We start from the raw sequence: 25,027 nt of genomic DNA on the forward strand, positions 1-25,027 counted from the left end.
AGGCGCAAGGGATCATAAATCGCATGATCATAAATCACAGGAGGCGGTTTGGCAGCCTGCTGCATTCATCCATATAGTACACACACACACACATGCACGCACACACGCACACACACACACACCAGGAGAAACCAGGCCAGGCAGCAAGCCTCCCAGCACAGATCAGAAACACCATAATTAAATCCTGTATCAGCCTTTAAGTGACATTTTATTTCAGTCTCAAGTCTGTAAAGCGGAAATTTTTATTACCAGCCAGCACATGAGAAGAAAAAGGAGAATAAACCAAGACTCGAGGCCCTTGAAAGGAAAGGTTCCATTTTTTGTCATGAATTATTTATCTTGCCTGTAAGTAGTCAGTTGGGGATACAAGAGACTCCAAATCTAGCTCAATATTTTCTTTCTGCGTGCAGCATTCCAAATCAATGCACATCACGGCAACATTTCTGGAGTCACTTAATAATAACAGGAAAAGGGAGAGAGAGGGGGGAGGGGGTGGAGGAAGAGAAAGGCCATTCAAGTGTTGACATGCAGTAGTGCTTTTTGGGAGAGTTAAAGTCATCCGTTTGAAGGAGAAGCGTCTCTTAGAGACCTCTCTCTCTCGTCATCTCCTGAGGATTTACTGCCAAGATAAGATTTCCCAACCAGAGAGAGACAGAGAGAGAAAAAGAGAGAAAAAGAGAGAGAGAGAGCCAGGAGCGTAATTAGTCCAAATCACAGAGGAGCACACTAAAAATATCAGTGCAGGCAGCCTCAAATGTCACTTTGGACTAATAATCCATTCTGAGAGGTGAAAAGCTGAGGCTTTCCTGAAGCAGAGCATTGGTACTGAGGAAAACAGTGATGTTACCATCTTCTAGGATAGAAGGTGTGGAGGAGTGGAAGGATAGAGGGAGAAAACACATTTTCACACAGGTTGAGTTCAATTAATCCCCCATGCCCTGGAGAGAGAATGGATAATACAGCTGGCACACACATACACACACACACATACACACACACATACACACACACACATACGCACAAACTGTAGATTACAGAGATAAATCATCCCTTACTTTGAGCCTAACACAACGGCTTGGTGTGTGTGTGTGTTTGTGTGTACAATAAGCAAACTCAAACCCCTAAATAATGGTCTCTTGACACATGAACACAGTATTTTATTCTCTCCCCATTCCACTCCCATAGAACTGCACCTCTGGGTTTCTGGGTAGTGTTTGGAGAGAAATAATGACAGTTCGGTTTTCATTCGGCTTGATGCATCTTGAACAGTTAGTGGAAACATTTCTGCTCCTTTGTCTCATTTGCTGTACTACACAATGAGAACACCAGGAGCTTATCTGCCTGCATCTCATGCGCAGTTAAAAAATGAATATGGAGCACTACTGCTGCACTGCACAAAAGGCAGAGAACCATCTATTTGGACTACTGCGCTGTAAACAGACATTTAATCTATAGTGTAGAGATTTTTTTCATAATTTGTGCCATATAAATCTTCTATATGCACAGCTGAAAACCTCCACTCCAGTGAAAATGTATTGATCTATTCCTTAAAAACTTCAGTGGGTTCAGCAGCCTCTGAAGAAGACAGCCTTTCAGAGAGAGCTGCTCTGTTAGCCTGAGATGACGAGGAGGAAATGTGAGACTTTGAAATGGAGAGGAGGACTGTGCCTAATCTGATCTCACTGTCAAACAACTATTGTCCTCCTCTGCCATTCTAGCAAACCCCCATTAATGGCATTTTTACACGAGGGAGAAAGGAAAGAGTAGAAGGAAGGGAGGGGTGGAAAGTCTTGAACATTAAGGGTAGACTTGCCTACTTCATAAAACCTTCTCCTGGCAACAACTGGGAACTATTACATGGTGGAACTGAATACCTTGAAATGAAATCTGGGCATTTAGGACATGTGAGCTACAGGCATTGTTGAAATTAATGTGAGCTGATAAAACAGTGACCCTGAGGACGTAAATGGACTAGACCACAAATTACATGTGTATGGCATTTTTATATGACCTGAACACACACACACACACACACACCCTGCTCTTAGCTCAGTGAATGATATTTCTCAAGGCTGCTGCTCCCTGGCAATCGGTGTAATCTCCATTTAGACTGGCTGCATGTTATTCATTACGAAATAAGGGAATATTGTACCTCACCAGACAATTATGCAAATTCCACTCAGAACTAAAACATTCTCAGCCTTAAAGAGCCATTCTAACTTAAAAGAGACTCTGGACACGGCCGATGATGAGAACATTGGACGATATGGAAAATGTTTGGAAAGGACTACGGTGCGACTATGAGGATAGATAGAAGGAAAAAAGGAGTGAAAGAAAATCTCCTTTTCAGTTTCTACTTGAATTCTTAATATGACACATGGATGAGGCATATGGGCTATTAAAAAATGCATGACCTTTAGTAATTCAACCCAGATTGTGGAAACGAGCGCAAAAAGTAAGAATCGGAATCGTCAAACATAATGCAGAAAACAGCATGAGAGGCTACAGAATGAGCTCAGCTTCCTGGCCTGGAGACTTGGTTTAGCATGAGCCAGAATGTAACGCTAGGCCAAGTTATCCCAGATTTTCAACACAGATGCTAATTCAGGCTGCTAGCGTAGTGTAGCAACTAGTCTCAGTGTGTAGCGAATAGAGAGTTATGTGTAATTACATGGTGCTCCTTGGACGTAAAACAGTAATCATTTGACATTCTCTTTACTTAAGAGCTCATATAATCTACGTTCTATTAAATGATGGTTACGGCGGGTGGTTTCATGGAGAGTGAGTGTGTGTATCTGTGTGTGTGTGGGTGGGTGTTTGTGTGTGTGGGGGGTGATGGGTCTGATTCTGTAGGAAACTATAGTATCAACATTTGAAAATTCTAGATTCCTAACTGAAACAACTATTCATCAAGTTTGGTATTTGTAAGCGAAACAACGATTATGGAGGGAACTGTATCTTTTGGTTGGTGGAGCTGTTTAACATGCCTCTCCCATTAGTCCCGTCATCCTCCACTTTTAGCAAGAAATAAAGGAGAAAAAAGGAGCAGCTGATGTTACACAATCTTCTAAACAGTCATTTCCGCTACGCATATGATGACTGTGTTCCCACTATCTAATTATTCAAATGTTCCAGCAACCACATGTTCTCTCACCAGAGTGACTCCAGCACCCACATCCCCCCCCTCCCTGTCTGTCTGCATGCCTGCTTCACTACCATCTATCTACGGTATCTATCTATCTGCCTATCTATGTACCGATCGGTGGATAGATACATAAATAGATAGATACAGATTTCCTCAGAACATCCAAATAATAATACAATAAACTGCTTATTACATAATAATCTAACTGAATCCACAATATCTTTCTCTATTACTTCTCTCTTGTTCTATCTCTTGTCAAACACAAACTCAAAAAACAATTACATTGAAAGACAGTGATGCTGTGGCACTGAAGGCTGAAACACAAGACTTTTAATGGGGGAGAAATGAATGGCCCATTTTTATAGCTATGTATATGTAAACGCACACACACTCACTGCCCGTGTTCTACATGTACATGTATTCATCTAGCAGACGCTCTAATCCAGAGCGACTTACAGTAAGTACAGGGACATTCTCAAGTAAGGTGAAGTGCCTTGCCCAAGGACACAACGTCATTTGGCACTGCCAGGAATCAAACCGGCAACCTTTAGATCAATAGCCTGTCTCCCTAACTGCTCAGCCATGTGACCCCCCTTTCTACCAAGGTAAGTCTTAATTTAGAGACAGCCAGAACCAATCTGCTGTGTTTTGCCATCATTTGATTTATTACTGTAAAGTGGGACTGATGAACACTTGAGAACAATGGCTGTAGTGGAAGTCTCCCCTGATAAGGAATAGCAACAGTCTTCTCTGTTCCTCACATGTCTGCCATTAGACCACAGGCCCATCATTTATCCACCACTGCATTGCCATGCACCGATCATACACTAATGACAAACACTAGATTCCTACCACACACACTGGCAGACACACGCATGCACACACACAACACCTCGCCTCGCCAGTCCGAAAGGGAATAGAGAGTATTTTGTTTGTAAGACATTAAAGATGAGGAAAAAACTGTTATGCTAATTGTGGTGGTTTGTTCTGAATGTTTTTTTTTTTTCATATCTTTGACAAGTATGCAAATACTGAACAACCCAAGGCCAGGAGAACCAACATAAAAATCCCATAAATACTGAATAGAGAACATCTGTCTTCCAACATGCATTTCGCACTGTGTAATACTATACAAACGAGCAACTGAAAGGCAAATATGCTTTCAATAGCTGATGATAAAGGATACTATAAAACCACTCCAGAACATCAAACACATCATCACAGCCTTCGATCTAGCCATAGGGAAATGCAAATAGTTCATTGTTATACCGTTCAAGAGTATTACACATTCTCATATCTGTCCTGCCACAGTCATAGAGCGGTGCCAGCTCAGAAGTAATGTATATGTTGGTTACACATTGTAGCCTAAAGGCGCATAGAGAAAGTCAGCATCTAACATTTGTTGTATCAAATGTCCAATTTTGTTCAAAAATTCATTATCACAGACTGTATCTCTCTTAAAATAGATACAGGTGAGTGTGTGTGTGTGCGTGTGTGTGTGTGTGTGTGTGTGTGTGTGTGTGTGTGTGTGTGTGTGTGTGTGTGTGTGTGTGTGTGTGTGTGTGAGAGAGAGAGTTTGTCCATCACAGATTGACCAATAAAAGGTGGATGTGTAGATAAAATGTTTTAGCACTCTTGTTTTTCCAAATAGAAAACACATTGACACAGAGTTGGGTGGATGGCAGTGTTTTGGCAGCAGTAAGATGTTTTCTATTTCAGGGGAAAACCAGACTCTTGGATGATTAGGAGAAGTCCAGGAACTGCTTAGAATAAGTCAAAACAGAGAGCCACAAGCACTCATAATGCTTTTTTCCATAAATAGGCTTCCTTCTTTTCTTCTGTCTTCAGTAACATTAGAGATTTCCCTAAGAAAAAAACTGTCGTGTTTTAGCCTTGCCAAAGGAGTATAGAACCTCTGTAACTAGCTCGCCTCAGAGAATATCTGGCAAAGTTTAATGACCACACTAGATGGCAAAGATTTTACGCCAAGTAGCCATCATACCGAGCATGAAAGCATCTTGCGAGATTTCTCCCCTATTCTCTCATCTGTCTCTGATACGTTCCAAAAGAAAATTAAAAAAACGTTCAACATTAAATAGTTTCTTTTGTAATAAATTCTGGGTGCTTCAAATCTCTTACATGCGCAATGACTTCATGGGGTTGGGATCACGGGCTTCAAAACGGACCACTCCAGGAGTAACTTAAACAACAGTCCTCCGTCAGATTCGCTTTGCGTCCTCCTGCCAAAACACACTCTCTCTCTTAAACCTCAGGAAGGACCGGCAATCAGGATGGCTAACATGCACATGTCTGTCACTGCTGCTTACGTCTCCAGCTTAAACTAGAACAAAAGTAAACAGGGCCAGAGAGACCACTCCTGAGATCACTTACAACATCTGAAGAGGTTTTCCATTTGGTGTCCACTTTGTAAAGTCATTTCTTTATTTGGTTTGGCTAATTCTGATCTCTCGCAGTCACCGGACCGAGATGCACAGCTGCTGCTGTGAGAATTAGGTATTCCTTCCTTTGACCTGTTCAATATCACCGGCTGTGATTTTGATGCTGCTTCCCTATCTAAAAAACAGCCAATGTGTCCAACATGCCAGGCACAATATTTTATATTGAATGAGAGAGAGAGAGAGAGAGAGAGAGAGAGAGAGAGAGAGAGAGAGAGAGAGAGAGAGAGAGAGAGAGAAAGAGAGAGCGACCACGGCAGTGTGATCTTTTTGGGTGTCGGGGTTGAAGGTTGCAGCACGCATTATATAATTGTAGATTGTCTATGCTTTAAAACTACAGTAGAACAGATGGCTCAGAAATAGCGAGCCTAAGGGGTCATTTGTTTTTCCCTGTTTGCCTTTACAGAGAAAGCACCCATGGAACTATAACATGCTTATCAGCCACTTTCATCCCTACTAGACATATTTATACAATTAGAAGCCACGCCCTCGTTGTTTTTAAGTCTTGCCAATGATTTGACCCTTATATTCAAAAACATTGACCTATCTTTGACTGCTGACCGCATGGAGGATGAGACATTGACTGAACTATCTCCACACTCCTCCCTCCCTGCCTCCCTCCTTCCCTCTCTATTGCTGCTTCCTGCGGAGGCGAGCCTAAGAGCTGACAGTATACCTTGACAACCGGCCAGAACGCCCATCTCAATTACCCCAGCAATAATCAAACCTCATCAAAGTCACTTCCCAGCACCGCTCACATTCAGCGAGGTGGGACGACCGCACCAGCCCTGCACCACACTGGCAGTGGATATGAACGCCAGCCTCCTGTCACTGAGTAATCCTGGACGTCACTGAAATAAGTCCCTGGGTCTATATAGAGGACCCCCAGCCGAATCCACAGTTTAACTTCTGTCTGGACAGAAAGGAGGAAAGGAGGGGGGAGAGGGAAATATTCCGGTTACTTACCAAATTCATCACAGACACTCTCGTTGTCCAGCAATGTGGGATGTTCGAAGGTATCCCTGCAGTACAGAATGTGCGTGTTGCTGGTGAGTGAGGCGATGCCGCCCAGCGCCAGAACCACCTGCTGGGTCAGCAGCGACGGAGGACGTTCCCGGAGCCGGGCCAGGACCGAGCGGTACCGGCAGTACTGGGGGTAGCTCAGAACCACAGCTCGCTTCTGGTCCCCTCCCTCACCTGCACTCACAGACACAGAAGATTAGGTATGGACACATCACAGACACACACAGATACTTAGACACTTTTAAAACCATGCATGTGGAACCCGTGAGGAGATGTTTTTGGTCACACAAAGAGCTCATGTCTCCATAGTGACAAAGTGATTCATTTTCAATTGAATTATCATGCTTTTCATCCCTAAGCTTCTAATATGGGTGTGTACAGTACATATCCGTCACTGCAGTATTGGACTACAGATCTGGGCAGTGTTTGGTTTTATGAAAGACATTAACATGACAGTTCTCAGTTTGGATTGGCCACATAAAAGTGTCTGTCCGGGCATCAAGCCACATCAGCCAGCCTCAGAGAAGTCCAGAGCACCAGGCTTTTTCTGCCTGCTGTCTCCAACCCAGACACTGCTAGGTTGCTGCTATCTAGACCCAGGCAGCACACCCTGGGCTCCCATCGGCCACGTTACTGTGGATCCGTTACATGAGATCACTGTGTCAGGGCTACAGGACAAGAGCAGAGAGGCCAAATGTGGAGCTCAATCTTTCTCAAATTTTTTCTTTCCCTCTCTCTCTCTTTTACACACTTATCAAAGCGTTATCAAATTCAACACAGACCATATTCCGGATGTCTTAAAGGAAAAGAAAAAGCAATTTTTTATGGAACTCGAATGTGATCCAAAATCCACCCCCTCACAGTCCAACCTTTAAACTGTCAACCTCTCAACCTCTCAACAGCACTTCTAAAAGTGCATACACACTAACACTGGCCAGCCAGATAACCCGCCAAAGCATTGATTGAGTAGCATTTGGACATGCCAGAGTAGGTGACCATTCAGCAAGGATTCCTCAACACTTTGTGGTCCACCACATGGTACACACTGGAGAGCAACAGGCATTGGTTCCATTCGACACAACCCCCCCCATCCCTATTTACTTCTGGTCAACAATACATTCCCTCTCTCTGACTTTCTTTCTCTCTTAGGCTCTGCCTCTATCCCTCCCCTCTGCCCCCCTACCTTTTCCTTGTTAGCAATTAGTGCGGTTGAGATTAGTTTCAAAATGACCGTGTTTTTATGGGCCTCTCCAGGCCCAGCTAATCTCACTGGGAAACTGTGTACAATTTAATGACTAGATTTAACCCTGAGGGAGAGAGAACGAGCAGAGGCCAGAGAGAACTGGGGAAGAAAGGGACAGGGGACATAACTGACCCCACCCCCTCCCCCTCCCCTCCTTACATAGTCACTTTGTTAATAAAATCTAACCTTCTCTTAAGACAGGAATTCTTATCTATGCAATTTAATTGGTAGGGCGCGCACTGTCATTAGAGCGCACTGAAAATCACATTATGCAATTTCCCTTTAATACCCTTGACAAGCAGCCTTTGTCAGGAGAGGAGAAGAAGAAAAAGAATGGGGTGGGGTGGGGTGGTGGAGGGTGGGGGGACAGGTAGGCACTGATTGGTTGCAAAATCAAGCCTAAAATCATGCAGAGCCCACTGTGTGCTATCAGATCTGGGTGAGTGGACCCCGCTTCTTAACTGTGTCAGCTCTCCTCTGTCATGTGGCTTAAGAGCCCTGCTAAATGTCAACCGCTCCACTATGGGAATATATTTACATAACACTCCTCTCTCCACTCATACCTACCACCTGATAAAGTGGACCAATTAAATTGCAGCCAAAGAACGAGAATGTAGGAAGGGGGATAAATTATTCATGTAAGTGTTATTTTCAGTTTGATGATAAAATCTGCAACACTGCTTTATGGTTTGTACCATTGATCAAAAGTGCTGGTTTGTGTGGTAGTTTGACCTACAGCTGGAGCCTACTATGTATTTGTTTTGGAGTGGGGTGATGAGATCGACAATATTAGTGGAGGCGTTCTTTATTTCACAATGGAACAAAATGTCATCGTGAAACATAATGAACGAAGGGAAGAGAGAAAAGAGGAGAGAAAAAGAAAACAATGCATGACTAATTACAGCCTGCCAAGCTCGTATTCTGGCAACCTTGGAGAGGGGAGTTTCAACAGGTTTTATAATTAAGCCATGAATGAGAAGACGTGTGACTGCTGCGTGATTAAGACAAGTACCTCTGGTAAATGAACATGATAGGCTAGTCAATGAGACAATGTTCCTTTAATACCACACACATGTCACTCTGGGCCATGGATAATATTTCAAAGAACTATGTATTATCTCACCTTATAGAATTGATGTCATCCTGAACATTGCAGCATGTTGTTATAAAGCACATTCCAGCTCTACCCCACCCTCTGAAACAGCTATTGGCCAATATAAGCCAGTAAATGATTGAGTCAGAAGGACAAACATGACTAAATAACCACCTGTCAGTTCAAAACACTGTGATGTCAGTGCATACAGTGTTATAAACACAGTGGCATCAGATTATTTTATAAACATGGTCATATAACAGGATGTCTAATATTATACATATGTAGAAATACAGGGAATCTGAAATAATGCATTACTATACAATACAATACTATACTATACTACACTACACTACACTACACTACACTACACTACACTACACTACACTATACTATGCTGCAATGATTACGTATGGAATAGTTGTAGCAAAAAGGAAACAGATGCTGCTATTTACACTGAACCATTTATTCAGTCACAAGGGGGAAAATATTTCAATTTGATGCATTTAGTTCTTGATAAAACCAGGACGGATTGCATTTGATTGCGTTGACCAATGCAGTGTTTTTTTTTTTTTTTACGGTAATCAAGTTATGTCAAAAGCAGGCCACATTTTCTCCGCTCCCTTGCATAATGATTTCTTGGTAAACTGAGACCAGTGAATAACACTGGGTTGATAATTAGCTCAGCCATCTAAATATTCACTTTGTGAACTGTAAACATCTCGGAATCCCACCGTTTAGCTTTATAACCTTCCCTCGGCTGTCCATTGATTTCTGCTTAACAATGATCAAGGACCGGTACACCTACAAATGTCCCTAGTAAAACATTAACAAAAGAAATGCTGAATTACATTCTATGAGCAAAGAGCAGTTTCATGTTTTACAGTTATTGATTTAATGATTGTGCTGTTGCCACTTGACTTAGATGCTATCTTCAAACAGATCCACAGGTCCCTAAAAGTATGACACTGCTACCATAACTACACAAAATGTGGATTGGCTTCCATTTAAAAAAACAACCACCGGAAAAATAATATTGTGCAGAAAATGTAAAATGGATTCCAATCCGCTGCAACTGCCTGTCTCTGTTTCATTGAGGATATGTAAATCTTTTCATATTCAAATGGGGCTCTAATAGGAGCTATCTATCTGCCACTGCTTTAGTTTCAACAGCCAGAGGACTACTGTCAGTCTGTGGAGCCCAAGAATGTCCCTCTTCTTTAAAACACACACACGCACACGCATATAATCCATTTAGGACCACAACCAGTCCCGACAACTGTCTTCCTCAGAACCTTATGGACACTTAGAAGCATATCATATTTTCACCAAACCAACAGGAAAAATCTTATTGAAACATGCTGCCTGGAAAAATACTGGCACAAGTTATGTCTTGACTCTTTGCTGCTCTAACCATTACACAATAACTAAACCCTCAAATGACTGCTCAGTTAATGTGAAGTGATTGCATTAGGGATGCCAAGAGAAACATTTGAAGACATAAAGATTCATATATCAGCATTCATTGGGCCATAGACAATTAAGGGCGGGGCCCCTATTCTCCATTTCTCCTCACACCTCCCTAACATTGCTCTTTATTTGATTCCATTTTGTCAGGACCCAGATCGCCCCAGAGCCACATTTTCCAGAATATACCCCTGGTGTCAATGTAAAACACTTTGTGGGTGATTTATGATCACCTGGTGGTATTTTATTACTGTAGGCATTCTTCTCTACTTCCCTCCCACTATTTCACTCTCTCTCACCTCCCTCCCTCCCTCCCTCCCTCCCTCCCTCCCTCCCTCCCTCCCTCCCTCCCTCCCTCCCTCCCTCCCTCCCTCCCTCCCTCCCTCCCTCCCTCCCTCCCTTCCTCCCTCCCTCCCTCCCTCCCTCCCTCCCTCCCTCCCTCCCTCCCTCTATAGTCCTCCATCTCTGTATCTCTATCTCTCTCTCCCTTCCCATCTCTCTTTCCATCCCCCTCTTCTGCTCATACTCCCTCCCAAGCCTGGCTCTACAGAGAGTAAGGTCCCTAGCAACAACACTAAGCTGCCAAAAAAGAAATACTTTTATTTCTCCAGTGGGCAGTGATCCAGGTTAAATCCAATGTCTCATATATTGATTGTCCTTGATTGTAAAGTTAGCGTTTAAAGTAATAGCTGCTTGTAACGCGATTACACGTTTTGTTATTACAGGCAAATTTGTTCTTCTCTTTGGCCTGGGGACATTGATACTGGGAACTGAACACATTAGTACAAAACACAAAAAACATCTGATATTTTAACTGAATAACAAATGAGCTCTACTAAAATTGGCTTGCATGATAAATATCTCTAAAGGAAAATCATAATTGTTTTGAGTGGATCAAAGAGAGTGGGGAACTGAGCCAAAAATGAGATTAGAATGAGTCGACTACAATCTGTCGAGGAGAGTTATCAGTATGGAACATGTCTGTTTGTTTGCCTTTCTTACATCAGAGAAATTACATTATAGAATCTCTGGTGCTCAAAGGTGAAAGGCAAAGTCAGAGAGCAGATAAATCAATATAGTGATCATCAAAAATTGGTTTGATTCTTTTTATAGTGAAGGCAAAATGATATTGATGATTCAGATGGAGACCTTTGCCGGCCAACTTTGACGTACATGAAGAAGGTAGCTGAATGGCCTGTCTCTACCCGGTCAAAGATGTTGCTCAAAAGTTAATAAATCAGCATAGAAAACGCGTTCCCAAATGAAAGATCTTATTCAACACATTCACTGCCTCCAATTCAGTTATGGGCCCCTTTGATTCGAACTACAGAACAAAACAGGGGACTTTGTACTCTAGAAAATGCATCTTTCATGAGACACAACAAGCCCATTTATGCCCGGGCATGAAACAGAAACAAAAGCTCATACGACGAGGATGCGTGTGCTATGGGAGCTGGATGTATTTTTGATCAGGTCTGCACAAAGAGGTCTTCTAAGAGCTCTGAATTGTTCATGACGGCATTACATTCAACATAATCACTCAAACCAACATAGAAATTGATATTAAAAAAAGGAAACGTATCCCTGGGACATTTTAAAGATCAGCCATAGAATCAACGCCAATATTGAGCAAGGAAAACATGCCCCATTAGAGGGATGTTGCATTCGGCACACTGTTTAAGCAAAATAGGACATATTGTACAAATCAGGCTGGCGTGACAAGATACCGAGGATGATATTTTCCTCTGCTACATAGCATCAAGCATCTCTCTCTCTCCACAGAAAGTACTCAATGTCCTTGTCCTATTTCCTTTGATTTAATTGCATTTTTAAAAGCTTTGGTATCTTCGCTGCACATTCATTATACACAGAGGACACAAACACACATGCACGAGTGCAGGCTCATACACACACACGTCTACACACGCATATATATACACACATGTATACATACACATATACACAAACATATACACGCACACACACGCACACACACACATACTGTAAAGGTAAGATCTGAATAAAGATCTGCTTAATATCCAACCCCTATCCCTCATGGGAGGGATGTATCAATTTTTCCTACTTTTTAATGAGCAATTTAAATATGTATTAACTTAGAACGCAGGTGTCAAACAAACAGCAGAAAGATAGATCACATCCACATGCAACGCCAAAGCGATTAACTTCATCTTGTTTGGTTAAAATGGAAATCATATTCTAACAAGCGTACTCAAAACAATAGTTGCTCTCTTTTATAGTACACGAGTGGGTGAAATAATTACAATTTCCACAAGAACAGGAAGAGGCAGAGGGAGAATAATGGCGTTCACTCAATGAAACCAATTAAGCAGCATCTAAAATGTGACACAATAGAGGGATTAGATGCAAGCTTAGATAAGGACATGGTATGCTATCAATGCACTATTGTGCTTATTTCTTTACATGCTGTCCTTCTCTGTTCTTACATTACAAGACAAGAGCTTTTCATGACTGTCCTAATAATAAATCATTCATAATTCCTATAGGGCCTGCCACTGCAGACATGCTGAGTAAAGAATCTCACTCCGCCTGCTTCGAAACAATGCCACTTCCCTATGTACCCTTTGTGAGAAATTAGAGACACAAACAAGAAAGGAGAAGAAATCCTGAAGCTACATATTTCCCTTTGTGTAGAATGATCAAAACCTTAGTCACGGAACACAATACAGAGAAAGAATCCTACATGTTTAAGCACCTTCTTTCCTGAAGAGAAATACAATCTCTCAGGATGTGCTTGGGGAAGCATGGAGGTAAATATAACCTGTGATAAAAACAATAATAGTATTATATAACATTATCCATTGTGGCTAGATGAGTTAGACTGTAAATAATGTCAAGATCTGAACTTGGTGTTTAAGCTCTCCCCTCAGAAATGCTATTGAGCATCTGCAATGCTATCTAGTCTTGTACCTGTGGATCCCTAATAACTAGAGACTGACCCTCCACTCAGCAGTGAATGTCATTGTGACAACTGCTTTCACTGGACGCCATCTTATTAGTCAGATAAACACAGGACATATTCACTTTATTCATGACTCAAGTATATTATTAGTCCTATTTCTACCAAACGACTTGCAAACTAATTACTATTTTCAGCTCAACATCTTAATGAGCCCCGTAGTGACACACAGAATCATACACTTTAGTAAGTCAATTTAGTATTTTAAAATAGACGCCAATTTCAATTTTGTTTTTACATTTTACATGCTGTGAGGGTCACTTTACTAAAAGGCATTTTGTAATCTTGCTTCACATGTTAAAATATGCTAAATGCAATAGTGTGTCAAGATATTTTCCAGAGCACTGTGACAACAATGCCTAATGTGTTACCATTAACCAAATGTTGCCAGCGCACAATGGTGAGGTGTACAAATTAGAGGTTGTCAAATGTAAACACAACCAAATGAAACATATCTGCATAGAACTAAATGACAACATTATAATCAGTCAATTTAGATAGAGCAGTTCTTTGTGACTAAAAACTTTCAAACAACCAATTTCAGCAGATAGCAATATACTACTACATGTTTCTAATGACTTTAGGAATGATCTCCAGTGATGAGATTCAAAAACCAAAGTCAAGCAGCAATGTTTCCCTGTTCCTGGGTAGTCAGCTGAATAGTGGACTGTGCACTTCTGCTCTTCTGGATATCTGGATTAGGCAGAAGCAACTGAGATGAATTTGATTAGTGAATAATTAAAGACTCATGCACGCAATATATTCCTCCTGCACACAAAGTTCTACCTACAAGACTAAATGAAATAGATTAAACTGTGGCACAGTGAGTGCCAATAAAAACCCAGAGCCAAAGGAAGGAATAATAATAAGACCTTGACTGTGTAAGTTGTTCCAAGATGTTTAATATTTTAAAAGGAAGCCTTTCAGTAGTGTTGCGACAGAGTTCCAGCTTGTGTGTGACATGATTGGCTGACGATAATAGCATATTAGTCAACTAGACTAGATGGGGCTTGGCACTGGCTCACCATGAAAAAGCCAGCATTGTGTTCCTGTTCTGAAAGCCCCAGTGAGAGCCCTCAGGTTAAAATTAACAATTCCACAATGGCTGCCTACTGGGTAAGGGAGGGTGGGGGGGGGGGTGACATACTTCTCAAAGAGACAGCAAACTGCATTAACATTCTTTTTTCTTTTTTTTAAAGGCATTTGTCTGAAAAACTTGTCAAATCTAATGAAGCCAAACAGATTAATGATATTTTTGGTTGGTGTGGGTAAGTAGCTAAGTAAGTAAGTACCGTAAGTACTATGTTTTATAGATATCAGGGCTTCTGGCTGTTTAGTGGGGCTATTTTATGTTACAGGAGAAGTCACATTAATAACCTGTGTTGTTTCAGTCTTGGTAATGGACAGACAATAAAACTATTCATTTCCTCCAAAGGTCAGGTTCTGGAGGCATGTGTATTGTTGGAGTCTAGCAGCAGCACTACTATTATCCCAGAGAGCATGCTGTGCAGGGGCCAGCACAGGGAACCAGGGAGCACGGAAACCCAATAAAGCTACAAAAACAAATACGTTTGGACTTAAAACCAATCACTGATTACACCATGCCGCATGCTTTTTCTTCTGTCTTGTATTTTTCTTTCTTTCTCTTTCTTTCTTTCTTTCTTTCCTTCTTTCTTTCTTTCCTTCTTTCTTTTTGTCTTTCTTTCTTTAGCCCCACCCCTCTCTTCATGCTCATGAAAACGGTTCCATCATTATTAGCAAACCAACTGCCTCTTTTTTTCCCTCCCTTTATTTTCCACTCCAGATCACAATACAATACACATCACAGATTTGTTTTAATGGCTGGCTGCAGTCCATAGTTTAGTCATGAGGGGAGTTACTAAAGTTATGGTCGGATCAGAATGTTGTAATAGACAATAAGCCTTGTTAACGTCTCAAACAGCCCTGCCAATAATCAAAACATCACATGACTATGAAACAGAGTGAGAGAGCTAGAGAGAGAGAGAACGAGAGGAGCTGTAATAGAACACTAGACCACTAAATACCAACACTGAGGCTGCTGACAAAAGCTGGAGAAGAAAAGTTTAGCCTAAATAAAACACTCATTTAATTACTGGGGAATGTTTGGGCCATTAAATTAGATTTTTTTTTTTCTGAAGAGGGGGTGGGGTGGGGATGGTGGGGTGGGGTGGGGCAGAGAAATATAATTCAGCTGCTTGTTTTCTCTTGATGGAGTGGGAGCAGCCAAGGATTTCTCTATATAGGCTAAAGAACTAGGCCTGCCTTGCCTGCAACTATATTAAGTGACACGTAAGTTTGAGCAAGCGAGTGTATAAGTGAGACCAAGAGAGCCCAGCACAAGTAAATAAATAATGATGTAGCTTGTATAGAAATACAGTATATAGTTGAAAAGCTATTTCACATATCAGTCTTTGTAACTGGTTCCTCAAATATAGGGCACAATTTCCTCTCCAAAAGCACCAACCGGCAACAACATTTGAATGTAGCAGAATAAATTACTGTTGGTTGTAAACTGCTCACTCACTCACTCACTCCCTCACTCACTGCTGCGGCAGTCAGCAAAATAATCTGGCATGCAATATTCAAGATGTGAGAGAAGGGGAATGGCACAGTAAATCCTTCTTAGTATAAATCCTTTAACTTGCCATCTATCTATCTGTTTATCTGTCCATCATGAACTACATGTAAGTATATGCAGTATATCTATCTATAGTAATGTGTGTTAGTTTATGCTTTCATCCAAAGCAATGGGAGAGAAGGGAGATTTAAATCTATCTATTCAGCTTTTTTGGTAAAACCATCACTTTGAACTCATTTTAAATAAGCATACACCTGTCAAACAAAACCCTATCCATCAGATGAAAGATGGGGCATACTAATGAAAAAGGCTTCACTCTTTTTAACTTGGATTGAGACATGGCCATCTAATATGGAATATACAGTAGAAAGTGTCTGTTGTAAGAAGCTATGGGGCTCTGCTTCACACAGGTTCTAGTGTAGAGTAGCTTGCTATCCTGTAATTGTATGGTCCCTTGTACATCACCCACACAGTGGAAAACAAGCCAGCAGTGGTTATATCATCTTCTCCCTCCAGGTGCCCATTTAAAGGAGCATAAAGGAGTGTTTTACTGGTATCTGAAGGACAGAATTGAGCTTTTTCTCACACTTTGTTTAAGCGAGCACTCAGTAAGCTTATAACAAGCCCATCCGGAGGAGTAGCAGTAACAGCAGAGAGCTTTTGAGTGAAACAGCTCTACATAACTAAAACTATACGCATGAACCCCCACATGCACACGCACGCACGAACACCCACGTACGCAGATTCATTCTATACACTGGATTGGGTGTGGTTTTTACAGCCCAGTTACAGGACCATAAAAAAGCTTTTGTTAAAGGAAATCCCTACAATATTATCCTACTATCACTGCCAAATCAACACGTTAAAGATGGTTCAGGTTTCAACTCATCCATCTGATTGTTAAGAGTGTCCAGGAGCTGATGTATAGTGCAACGAGTCGTCTCAGCGGAGTCGCTTCTGCTCGTTAGACTTGACCTGACCTTAAACATGTACTTGCTACATGGATGATGAGCTGCATGGATTACAGGCTGCATAGAGCTCTGTTTCCAACACCTGGCAGAGAAATAAGAGGAAAAACATCTATGGTGACAAAAGTCAAACATTCTGACTTTATCTAACAAGGAAGATGTGAAAAGTCATTACAATTTAGACATTATAAGAATGGTCCAGCTCTCCTCCAAGATGTTGCTGTTTATGACTGTAATTGCTTTCCAAATTGCCAACCTGTCATATGATATCATTTTTAAATGGCATTCCTCAAGTACCCAGTTGAGAGGATGAGGGAACAACCTACCAATCACTTCACACAAACGCCATTCAGGAATTACATTTATTGGATTGAATCTGCCTTATGTAACATGAGATTCATTTAGCTGAAACCCTCAATTCACCAATGCCAGTTTATTCCATTATATATGCATATATATATATATATATATATATATATATATATATATATATATATAGATAGATAGATAGATATATAGATAGATAGATATATAGATAGATAGATATATAGATATAGATAGATAGATATATGTATATATACTCTTGCAGCCAAAAGGACACAAGTGTCTACACAAAGCCCAAGAGGGAAGCCCTGTGATCTTAAGATGACATCAGGTCATCCCAGCAGTGTTAGCTTATCACCAGAGAGCTCCCCAGTGAGACATACTTTTACTGTATATTAGCAATAGTAGTACCCAGTAGTTCTAAACCACTTTCAACACATCTTTTTATCTGTGGATATTCAGGTGACAATCACAAATGGTTGTACAAGTTACCATTTCTGTATGCACATTAGTTACAATAGCAGTCCAGAGGTGAGCAGCTCATATCCATGGAGGTATGCTAATATCTCTACCAGCGATCCCTCTGCTTAGTGACCCGCTGCTAATACCCCAGAATCCTCTGAGCTGTCCTCCTGTCCAACTCCCCTGAGATACGGCTTAAAATACAACCCCCTCTCCCTGCAACCTCCCTTCCTCCATCCATCCCTCCCTCCCTTGCTCCTCCCCCCTCCTCTCTTTACTGCTCAAACTGCTGGGCTAGGTAGGGCTCTTAAAACCTAATTATGTTCCAGGGGCCACCTGACAGAAGAGGAGAGACTACAAGAAGATTAGCAGAGATCTATTGTCAGTTTCTCTTGTCGTAGGAAAATGGTTTTACAAAACCTGATAAAGAGCGTCAACAATGCCTAAGCAAATTAACTATTCAGATAATCCTAATTGACAGAATATATTTTCATTCTTATGACAGTCTTTTCTAACAAGTAAACATTGCATTTTGTCTCTTGGCAGTAATCCATGTGTCTGATTGGTGTGCTGAGAATTCCTTCCTTTCCTTTATTATAAAACACACACAGCCATTTTCCCCAGGTGAACAACTGCTGTTTCTTTTGGCTGTTTCAATTACCAGTCTTCCTCTCTGCATCAGCGTTATGGTTCTGATCTTGTGCTCGCAAATCAAAGCAATTTCCATATCAAATTCAGACAGTGCCATTTTTATTTGGGCAGAGAACATGGTGATTGGTTGAGTCAGAGTCACAGCGGGTGGAGAAGAGCCATTACTTTACCTCCCGATTCAGTTTAGAGACCTACAAATCACCATTTATATTAAATATCAAATGTATTGAAACTGAAAACAAATGCCAGTTATATGAGTTTATAGGCATACATATACTCTTCTTCAGAAGTTCAAGCCAGCTTTATCCACAGAACAAAGTTGACCGCTCTTAATTTATGTGCCTGTGTCAATTAATGGCCCATTTCCGTAATGCTGTGTTTTAAAGGTCTTCTCTAGGACACTTAAAGACTTTGGCTTAATGAATGCTCCCTCTCTTTCTCTGGACAACAAAGAGAGACCATTTAAACGAATCAGAGAGAGAGAGAGAGAGAGAGAGAGAGAGAGAGAGAGAGAGAGAGAGAGAGAGGGAGAGCGAGAGAGAGAGAGAGAGAGAGAGAGAGAGAGGGAGAGAGAGAGAGAGAGAGACCTAAAACAGAAGAGAGGATGGCCTCTGGTCTTTTGCCAGGAGATTCTGCTTACCAGAGTATCTGGAGGCACTTTGAGTAACTGCCGTACCCATTTTCAGTGCACAAACAAGCTAATACAGTCATTAAAAAGCAAGCTATTAACATTACAAAAAATACCTAGAGACACACAATACACAAAAATAATATGGTTACAAGGTTAAGCCGCTACACATAAATCAGACTCCCTTTTTTCCGCAACAAGCCTGCTGGCTTATTGATTCCCATCGCTGGCTGTAGCCTCATGTAAGCTTTCAGTGACAAAGCATCCATTATTGATCCGCCTATCTAATCTCTACATAGGAATCTAATACATCAGGCCATTGAAGCATTCAAGGGCAATTTAACATTCCCCTATGTGAGACTGAGACAAAGCCTTATGCAAATTCCCAGAACTGTGGGAGTCAGGAGATCCATCGCGGCATAATTAGAGACACCACAAAAGGAATTTAATATACAGCTATAAAGCCCTGGCATGGCCTTTAGGCTTGCCTCACCAGCGGGTGAAAATAATACTTTCTCAAGTAGTCATATTTCAACATACAGTGGAAGAAATGCTCATATAAAGAGACAGGCTATGGTTCCCAGGTCAAACTTCAGCACTGCCCGGAAATAAAACTATAAGTAAGCACCATTTTGTGGCCTGACCCCAAGTTAAAATGGGCTTGATTTGAAAGGAGATAGTTTACTGACTATAACATCACCATGTAGGGCCATACCCCCTGCTTCTGAGCAGGTATTTGCTTCTTCACAGGAATGTAGCCAAAAATGACATGTTTACAAGGTTATAAAGCCTCTCTCTGCAGCTCCCCTACTCGGCTGTGATAACTGAGGCATGTTACACATGTATAAATGCATGTCGTGTCGGTATAAACAGCACACTACACCCCTGTAAAGCTACAGAAAACCCTAACTTTTTTTCTCTGGCTGTCTGTCATGCTCACCCCTGTCTGTCTGGTTATCTATCTTTTTGCAAGCCTTCCTGTACCAGAGTTTATTAAAGGGTGTAGTGCAATGTAGTCTAATCTAGTCAATGACATTCATATAGACAAAGTCTGTACCTGGACAAACTTAAAGATGAATAGAAGGATGACAGATGTGCAGTTTAGGGAAAGAGATGTGGAATAGGTTCAGAACAGTCACTTTAAGAGCTTGTGCTTCTCCATTATCCACAGTTATTCCAAGGTGACAGTTTTCCACACATATAAAATGAAAAAGCATTACTTTTGATGGAGGTTTCCCACCGAGTTTATACTGTTGTTTATGTTCTAGTCTATGATATTAACTTGTGCCTGGCCTTGTGACAAAGGCTTGTTTTATTATTGATCCACTTTCTGATGTTCTCCCCCCATCTCAGAAACATTACATTTGGTAGAAGATTACAAATAGCCAGAACATGAATGTTGTGAAGCCACAGGGGGGAAAACACTAGTTAATCAGAGCTCATAGTCAAACATTCTCAGAGCTACCCAACTGAGCTGCGGACAAATGAACAGAGAAAATGGAGGGCAAACATTTGTGTGAGATCAAATAATCAATGTGATTGATTGCAGATGTTAAGAAAACTTGTTTCTCAGGGCTGGCTAAAAGGGGCTGTGCTCTCAGTGTATACAGTGTCTACTTCATCTTCTGGCTGCATGATAAGGAACAGCAGAGATTTAAAAAAGAACAGAGTGAAATGGAACAGTAGACACCTTAACCAGTCTGTATGTGACCTGTATGTGAAATAAAGAAAGGAAAAGACAGAGAAAACCAAACAGCCCACATATTCACCAAGTTCAGCCTTCTCCTTTACAACATCTTTGAAGTTCAGGCCACTGTTCAGCGTCGACTCTCGGTAGCGAAGCAGATGGGGCTCTCTCTGACCATTCTTGCCCTGCTCCCGGAGTACTGTACTGGGCTTGAGGGGCACGGCTTTCAGTCCCTTGGTCCATCCTGATGAGTCCCACTCCGTCCATTTCACCAGGTCCTCCAACCGCACAATCACCTTCTCGGACACTGCAATGAGCTCATCCTAAAAAGCAGAGATGGATCAAGTTTTAGACACAGAGTTTACAAAGAGACTAAGAGGACTTGGTCTTGGAGTCTGAGTGTGTAATATTTGGCTTACAAATCTCAGGCACCTCATCTAAAGGACATGGGTCCAAATCACACATGCTTTAAAGGGTTTGAGGAAGATTCATGAAGTCTTTGTTTACATTTTAAATTATATAACTTTAATTTATAATCTGTTTCAAGTAGAACTCAATTTCCTATTAAACACAATATCTAACATAACTTAGCCCCAAGACCAGAGCTTACTCCACAGTTCTGAACAATACCACAGAAACGTTATTAGGTCCTCGATGTTAATGCAAATCATTTCACATAAATCATGGAGCTAAAATCAATACAGCCGCTCTCTAAAGATGCACTTGTTTCTTCTGAGTCTGCAGCTTGTAAGACCTGAGCAAATTACCAAATATTCCTTCATTTTTAATGGCACAATCTCAATATTGAGTGATCCTGCTACATTATGCATCCCTTCTCCCTGAATGGATGCACCACTAGCAATGCTGCTGCCCCAGATAAGTGCAACTGCCAAATAAACACATCATTCATTAAAAAAGGCAATAAAGCGGCGCTTGTAACCTGGCGGAGGATAACACAGAGGTCTGGGGTCGAGGCTGGAATCTGGAGAGCAGATGTGTCTGTATTTCACGGAAGCCTTTATCAAGTATTTTGACTGACTCCAATTCCCTCCCTTCTTTACTTCTCTTCTCTCATTTGCTTTTTTAGCTTTGTCCCTTTTTCTATCCATTTATTTTGTCAATTTCTTTCTCCCTTCTTTATCTCTCCCTCTACCTTCCTTGCATTCCCCTCCTTCATTATGCCGTAGCTACACCCAATGGATGCATTAACTGCTTTCTTTGCATTTTCTTCCACATTTTCCCCAGCGTGACCCAATAAAAGCAAACATAGATCACAGAAAATTGCAACTCCATACGGAGTGGAATACACATTCTATTTTCCCTGCTCCAGCAGGCTAGGCTATGCCTTTGCCTCTGTAGGCAGAGAGGTTTTGCTGATCATACCTTTTATAATGAACTTCCTTTGATGTGCAAAGAATGAAAAATGGCTCTTATTTCAACTCTCTCTCTCACAATATTCACTAGAGGATAGTCATCCTACATATCTTCCATTACTATACAGTCTTTATACAGTATGGTATCGGTATGCCATAAACTCCATCTGGTTTGTCGCAATGAAACATTTTGCAATATCCTACAGAATTCACAGAATCATCATATGGTATTTTTGACCAATGATCAAATCCCTTTGGGACCCTGCAAGCTGTTCATCATTATATTCCTGGTTCAATCACCAGTGTGCACACTGATTATCAAAGCAGGGCTATGGTCATTCATTTTCAAATCAATAAAATATGGAAATGTATTTAGATGTAAAACACTGTATATCCCCAAAACACTTCAGATGCGAAAAAACTTTTGGTGTAACGTAATTAGATTTCAGAATGTCTGTTGGGTATTGAAACAGAAACCTCAGAGTGTTGTTATGGCGTGTGAGCTGTCCTGCACCTGGAAAGTGAAGCAGGTCATTTCTAACAGTGACACGGCAACCTTTACACTGACATCACATGCTTTACTCAGACGCTTTGATCTGACACCACTCTGCTGAAATACTTAACATAAGATTGTTTTTTTCTAAGACGAATGTTACTGAAAGTATAAAACCAAGTTATTCCTATTATGTTGACTTAGTAGTAGTTTAGTGAGAACATTAAAAAAAACAACCACACACAATTCCATTCCCTCCCTCTAAATTCAAGAGTTTGCTGACTGCCTAGTTCCAAAACAATCGTCTCCTTGTAATTATACTATAAGGAAGGGGTGGGGGGAGGGGGGAACAGAGGACAGGGAGGGGGGCTGGGGGGGCGCCGGGAGCTGTGCGGCGAGCACCATAATACAGAGAGCCCCTCAAACCGCGTCACGCTGAGAATGTTTCACTCCGCTAACTCCTGGGGTCAACTAAAGAATTCGTCAGGTCACAGCAGATTTGTACACCTGCTTGCACGCATATTGAATTATTGACCTGCTAACATGAAAAATGTGCCCATAGCAAATATTAAAATTGTTGTATTTTTGTTTGGTTCAGTTTAAAAAAGAAAAGTTTACATTTTCTTTCCTCATTCTGCCAATAATTGATCGTGCTAAGAACTAGGAGGAGAGTTAATTGCTTGGTGGTGTCAAAGAACTGTGCTGCCATAGAGCTAAGCCCATTATATTGGCACACGGAAAAAACCAAACACTAGAGGATTAAGTTATTATGTGTTTCTATCCATGACAAAAAGCAAAGTTGACTTTCATAAGATGTTTGAATACTTAACATGCTGTAATTAAGTGTCATGTTGTGTATTATGTTATCATAGACATATACACTTACCCTTATTTAAAGAGCTTTTTATAACTCTTGGCTTCCCTACCCTATCCTTCATTATCTGCTGTTTCATTCTCTCCTACCACCATGACCAAGATAAACATGTAGAGGCTTATTCTATATTGCACTTTCACGCTAAATTCATTAACTTGCTCTGGCATGACCTAAAAATGTCACACCAAGGAATATAACCTTTGAAAACAAAAAAGATATAAAGCTGATGATCTCATTTGAACTGTAAATATGTGCCACAGGCATTCAAACACAAACATGGACGCCTGCCAGGCAACAGAGTATGTCTGGATGTGAGCCACCGGGCTCTGAATCTCCCCTCCCAAAATCACAAGCCTGACTGTTGAGTAATCCACACAACAATTGAACAACATCTGAAGGGAAAATAATTAGATACAGAACTAGTATCAATATGTACTTTCTCCTTATACCACAGAACTGAAGGTTCCTTATTTTGTATTTATACCATCTCAGATCAATCTGGGCTGATTATTGCTGTTGCTAAATGTCTTGCTCAGAAATACCCACAGTATGCAAATGACTAAAGCAGAGTGCACTGTGGTTTGTAGAATGTCATCAGGCCTCTATTTATAAAAGACAAAGGTGTTTTAGTTGAGCTGTTATGACACATCAGCTTTATTCAGAGGGATTGCCGTAACAGCTTTAGCCCTGGGTGCAGTCATGCACGAGGAGCCTGATACTCAGAGCTTCAAAGCTGTCCAACAAATGGCTCCAATTAACACAAAAAACTCAAAGATGTAAGTGGCTCAGTTTAATAACCAAGACACTTGAGTTTCCACTGATAACATCACCCAGTAAAATACTCTCCATCTTAAATCTGACAAATTACTTATAAACATGTAACAAAAGGACAAATATCCCATCTGATGTGCAGCCACAGGCAGCAACTACAGTGAATATGAAGTGTTAGACTTCAGAGGGAGAGTATACGTGAAGCTCAATCCCTCATGAAATCCCCTGCCAGGGATACACTCTTGGAGGAGCACAGAGGCAAGATCATCAAGTCAAGCTGAACAAAGTAAAAACAGCACATGTCTGAGTGGGGAGTGTAACATTGCTTTCACTCGGCTCAGCCAGACCAGAAGTGTTAGATTCTACGAGAGAGAGAGAGAGAGGGAGAGAGAGAGAGAGAGAGAGAGAGAGAGAGAGAGAGAGAGAGAGAGAGAGAGAGTGAGGGAGAGTGAGGGAGAGGGAGAGAGAGAGAACTGCCAGCACCCATGCGGTCCTTGTCTTTGCAACTCAGCTAATAAATGACCAAGTCAGGCCACAGGGGGAATTACATCACCTGGGTATAGAAACACAAAGGCAACTGGAATCAGGGCATGCCCTATTCCAACCACAGCTATTTATTGTCACTGACTATTACTGTCTGTTGTGGCCCACAGTCCCTCTTGGGACAAACCTCTACGAGATCATGTTTTTATCTCAAGGTCTTTACTGTAAACAGCTTTCCAGATGGGCTACTGAAGAATACAAAAAAACTTCAATCATCTTAAGTATCTCG

The 25,027-nt window shown here is 41.3% G+C and overlaps 1 protein-coding gene across 1 annotated transcript in view; it reads right to left on the reverse strand.

Annotated features, from left to right (window-relative positions):
• arid5b (AT-rich interaction domain 5B) overlaps positions 1-25,027 on the reverse strand; it is a 61,491-nt gene that overhangs the window by 33,701 nt on the left and 2,763 nt on the right. Inside the window, exons 3-4 of the mRNA XM_084670931.1 lie at positions 20,827-21,067; positions 6,568-6,798 (exon numbers count right to left, since the gene is read on the reverse strand). Coding sequence (XP_084527057.1) covers positions 6,568-6,798; positions 20,827-21,067 — 472 coding nt within the window. The remainder of the gene's footprint in view (positions 1-6,567; positions 6,799-20,826; positions 21,068-25,027) is intronic.

Source organism: Hypomesus nipponensis, chromosome 13 (genome assembly GCF_054491055.1).
Source record: "Hypomesus nipponensis isolate SF chromosome 13, ASM5449105v1, whole genome shotgun sequence".
NCBI lineage: Eukaryota > Metazoa > Chordata > Actinopteri > Osmeriformes > Osmeridae > Hypomesus > Hypomesus nipponensis.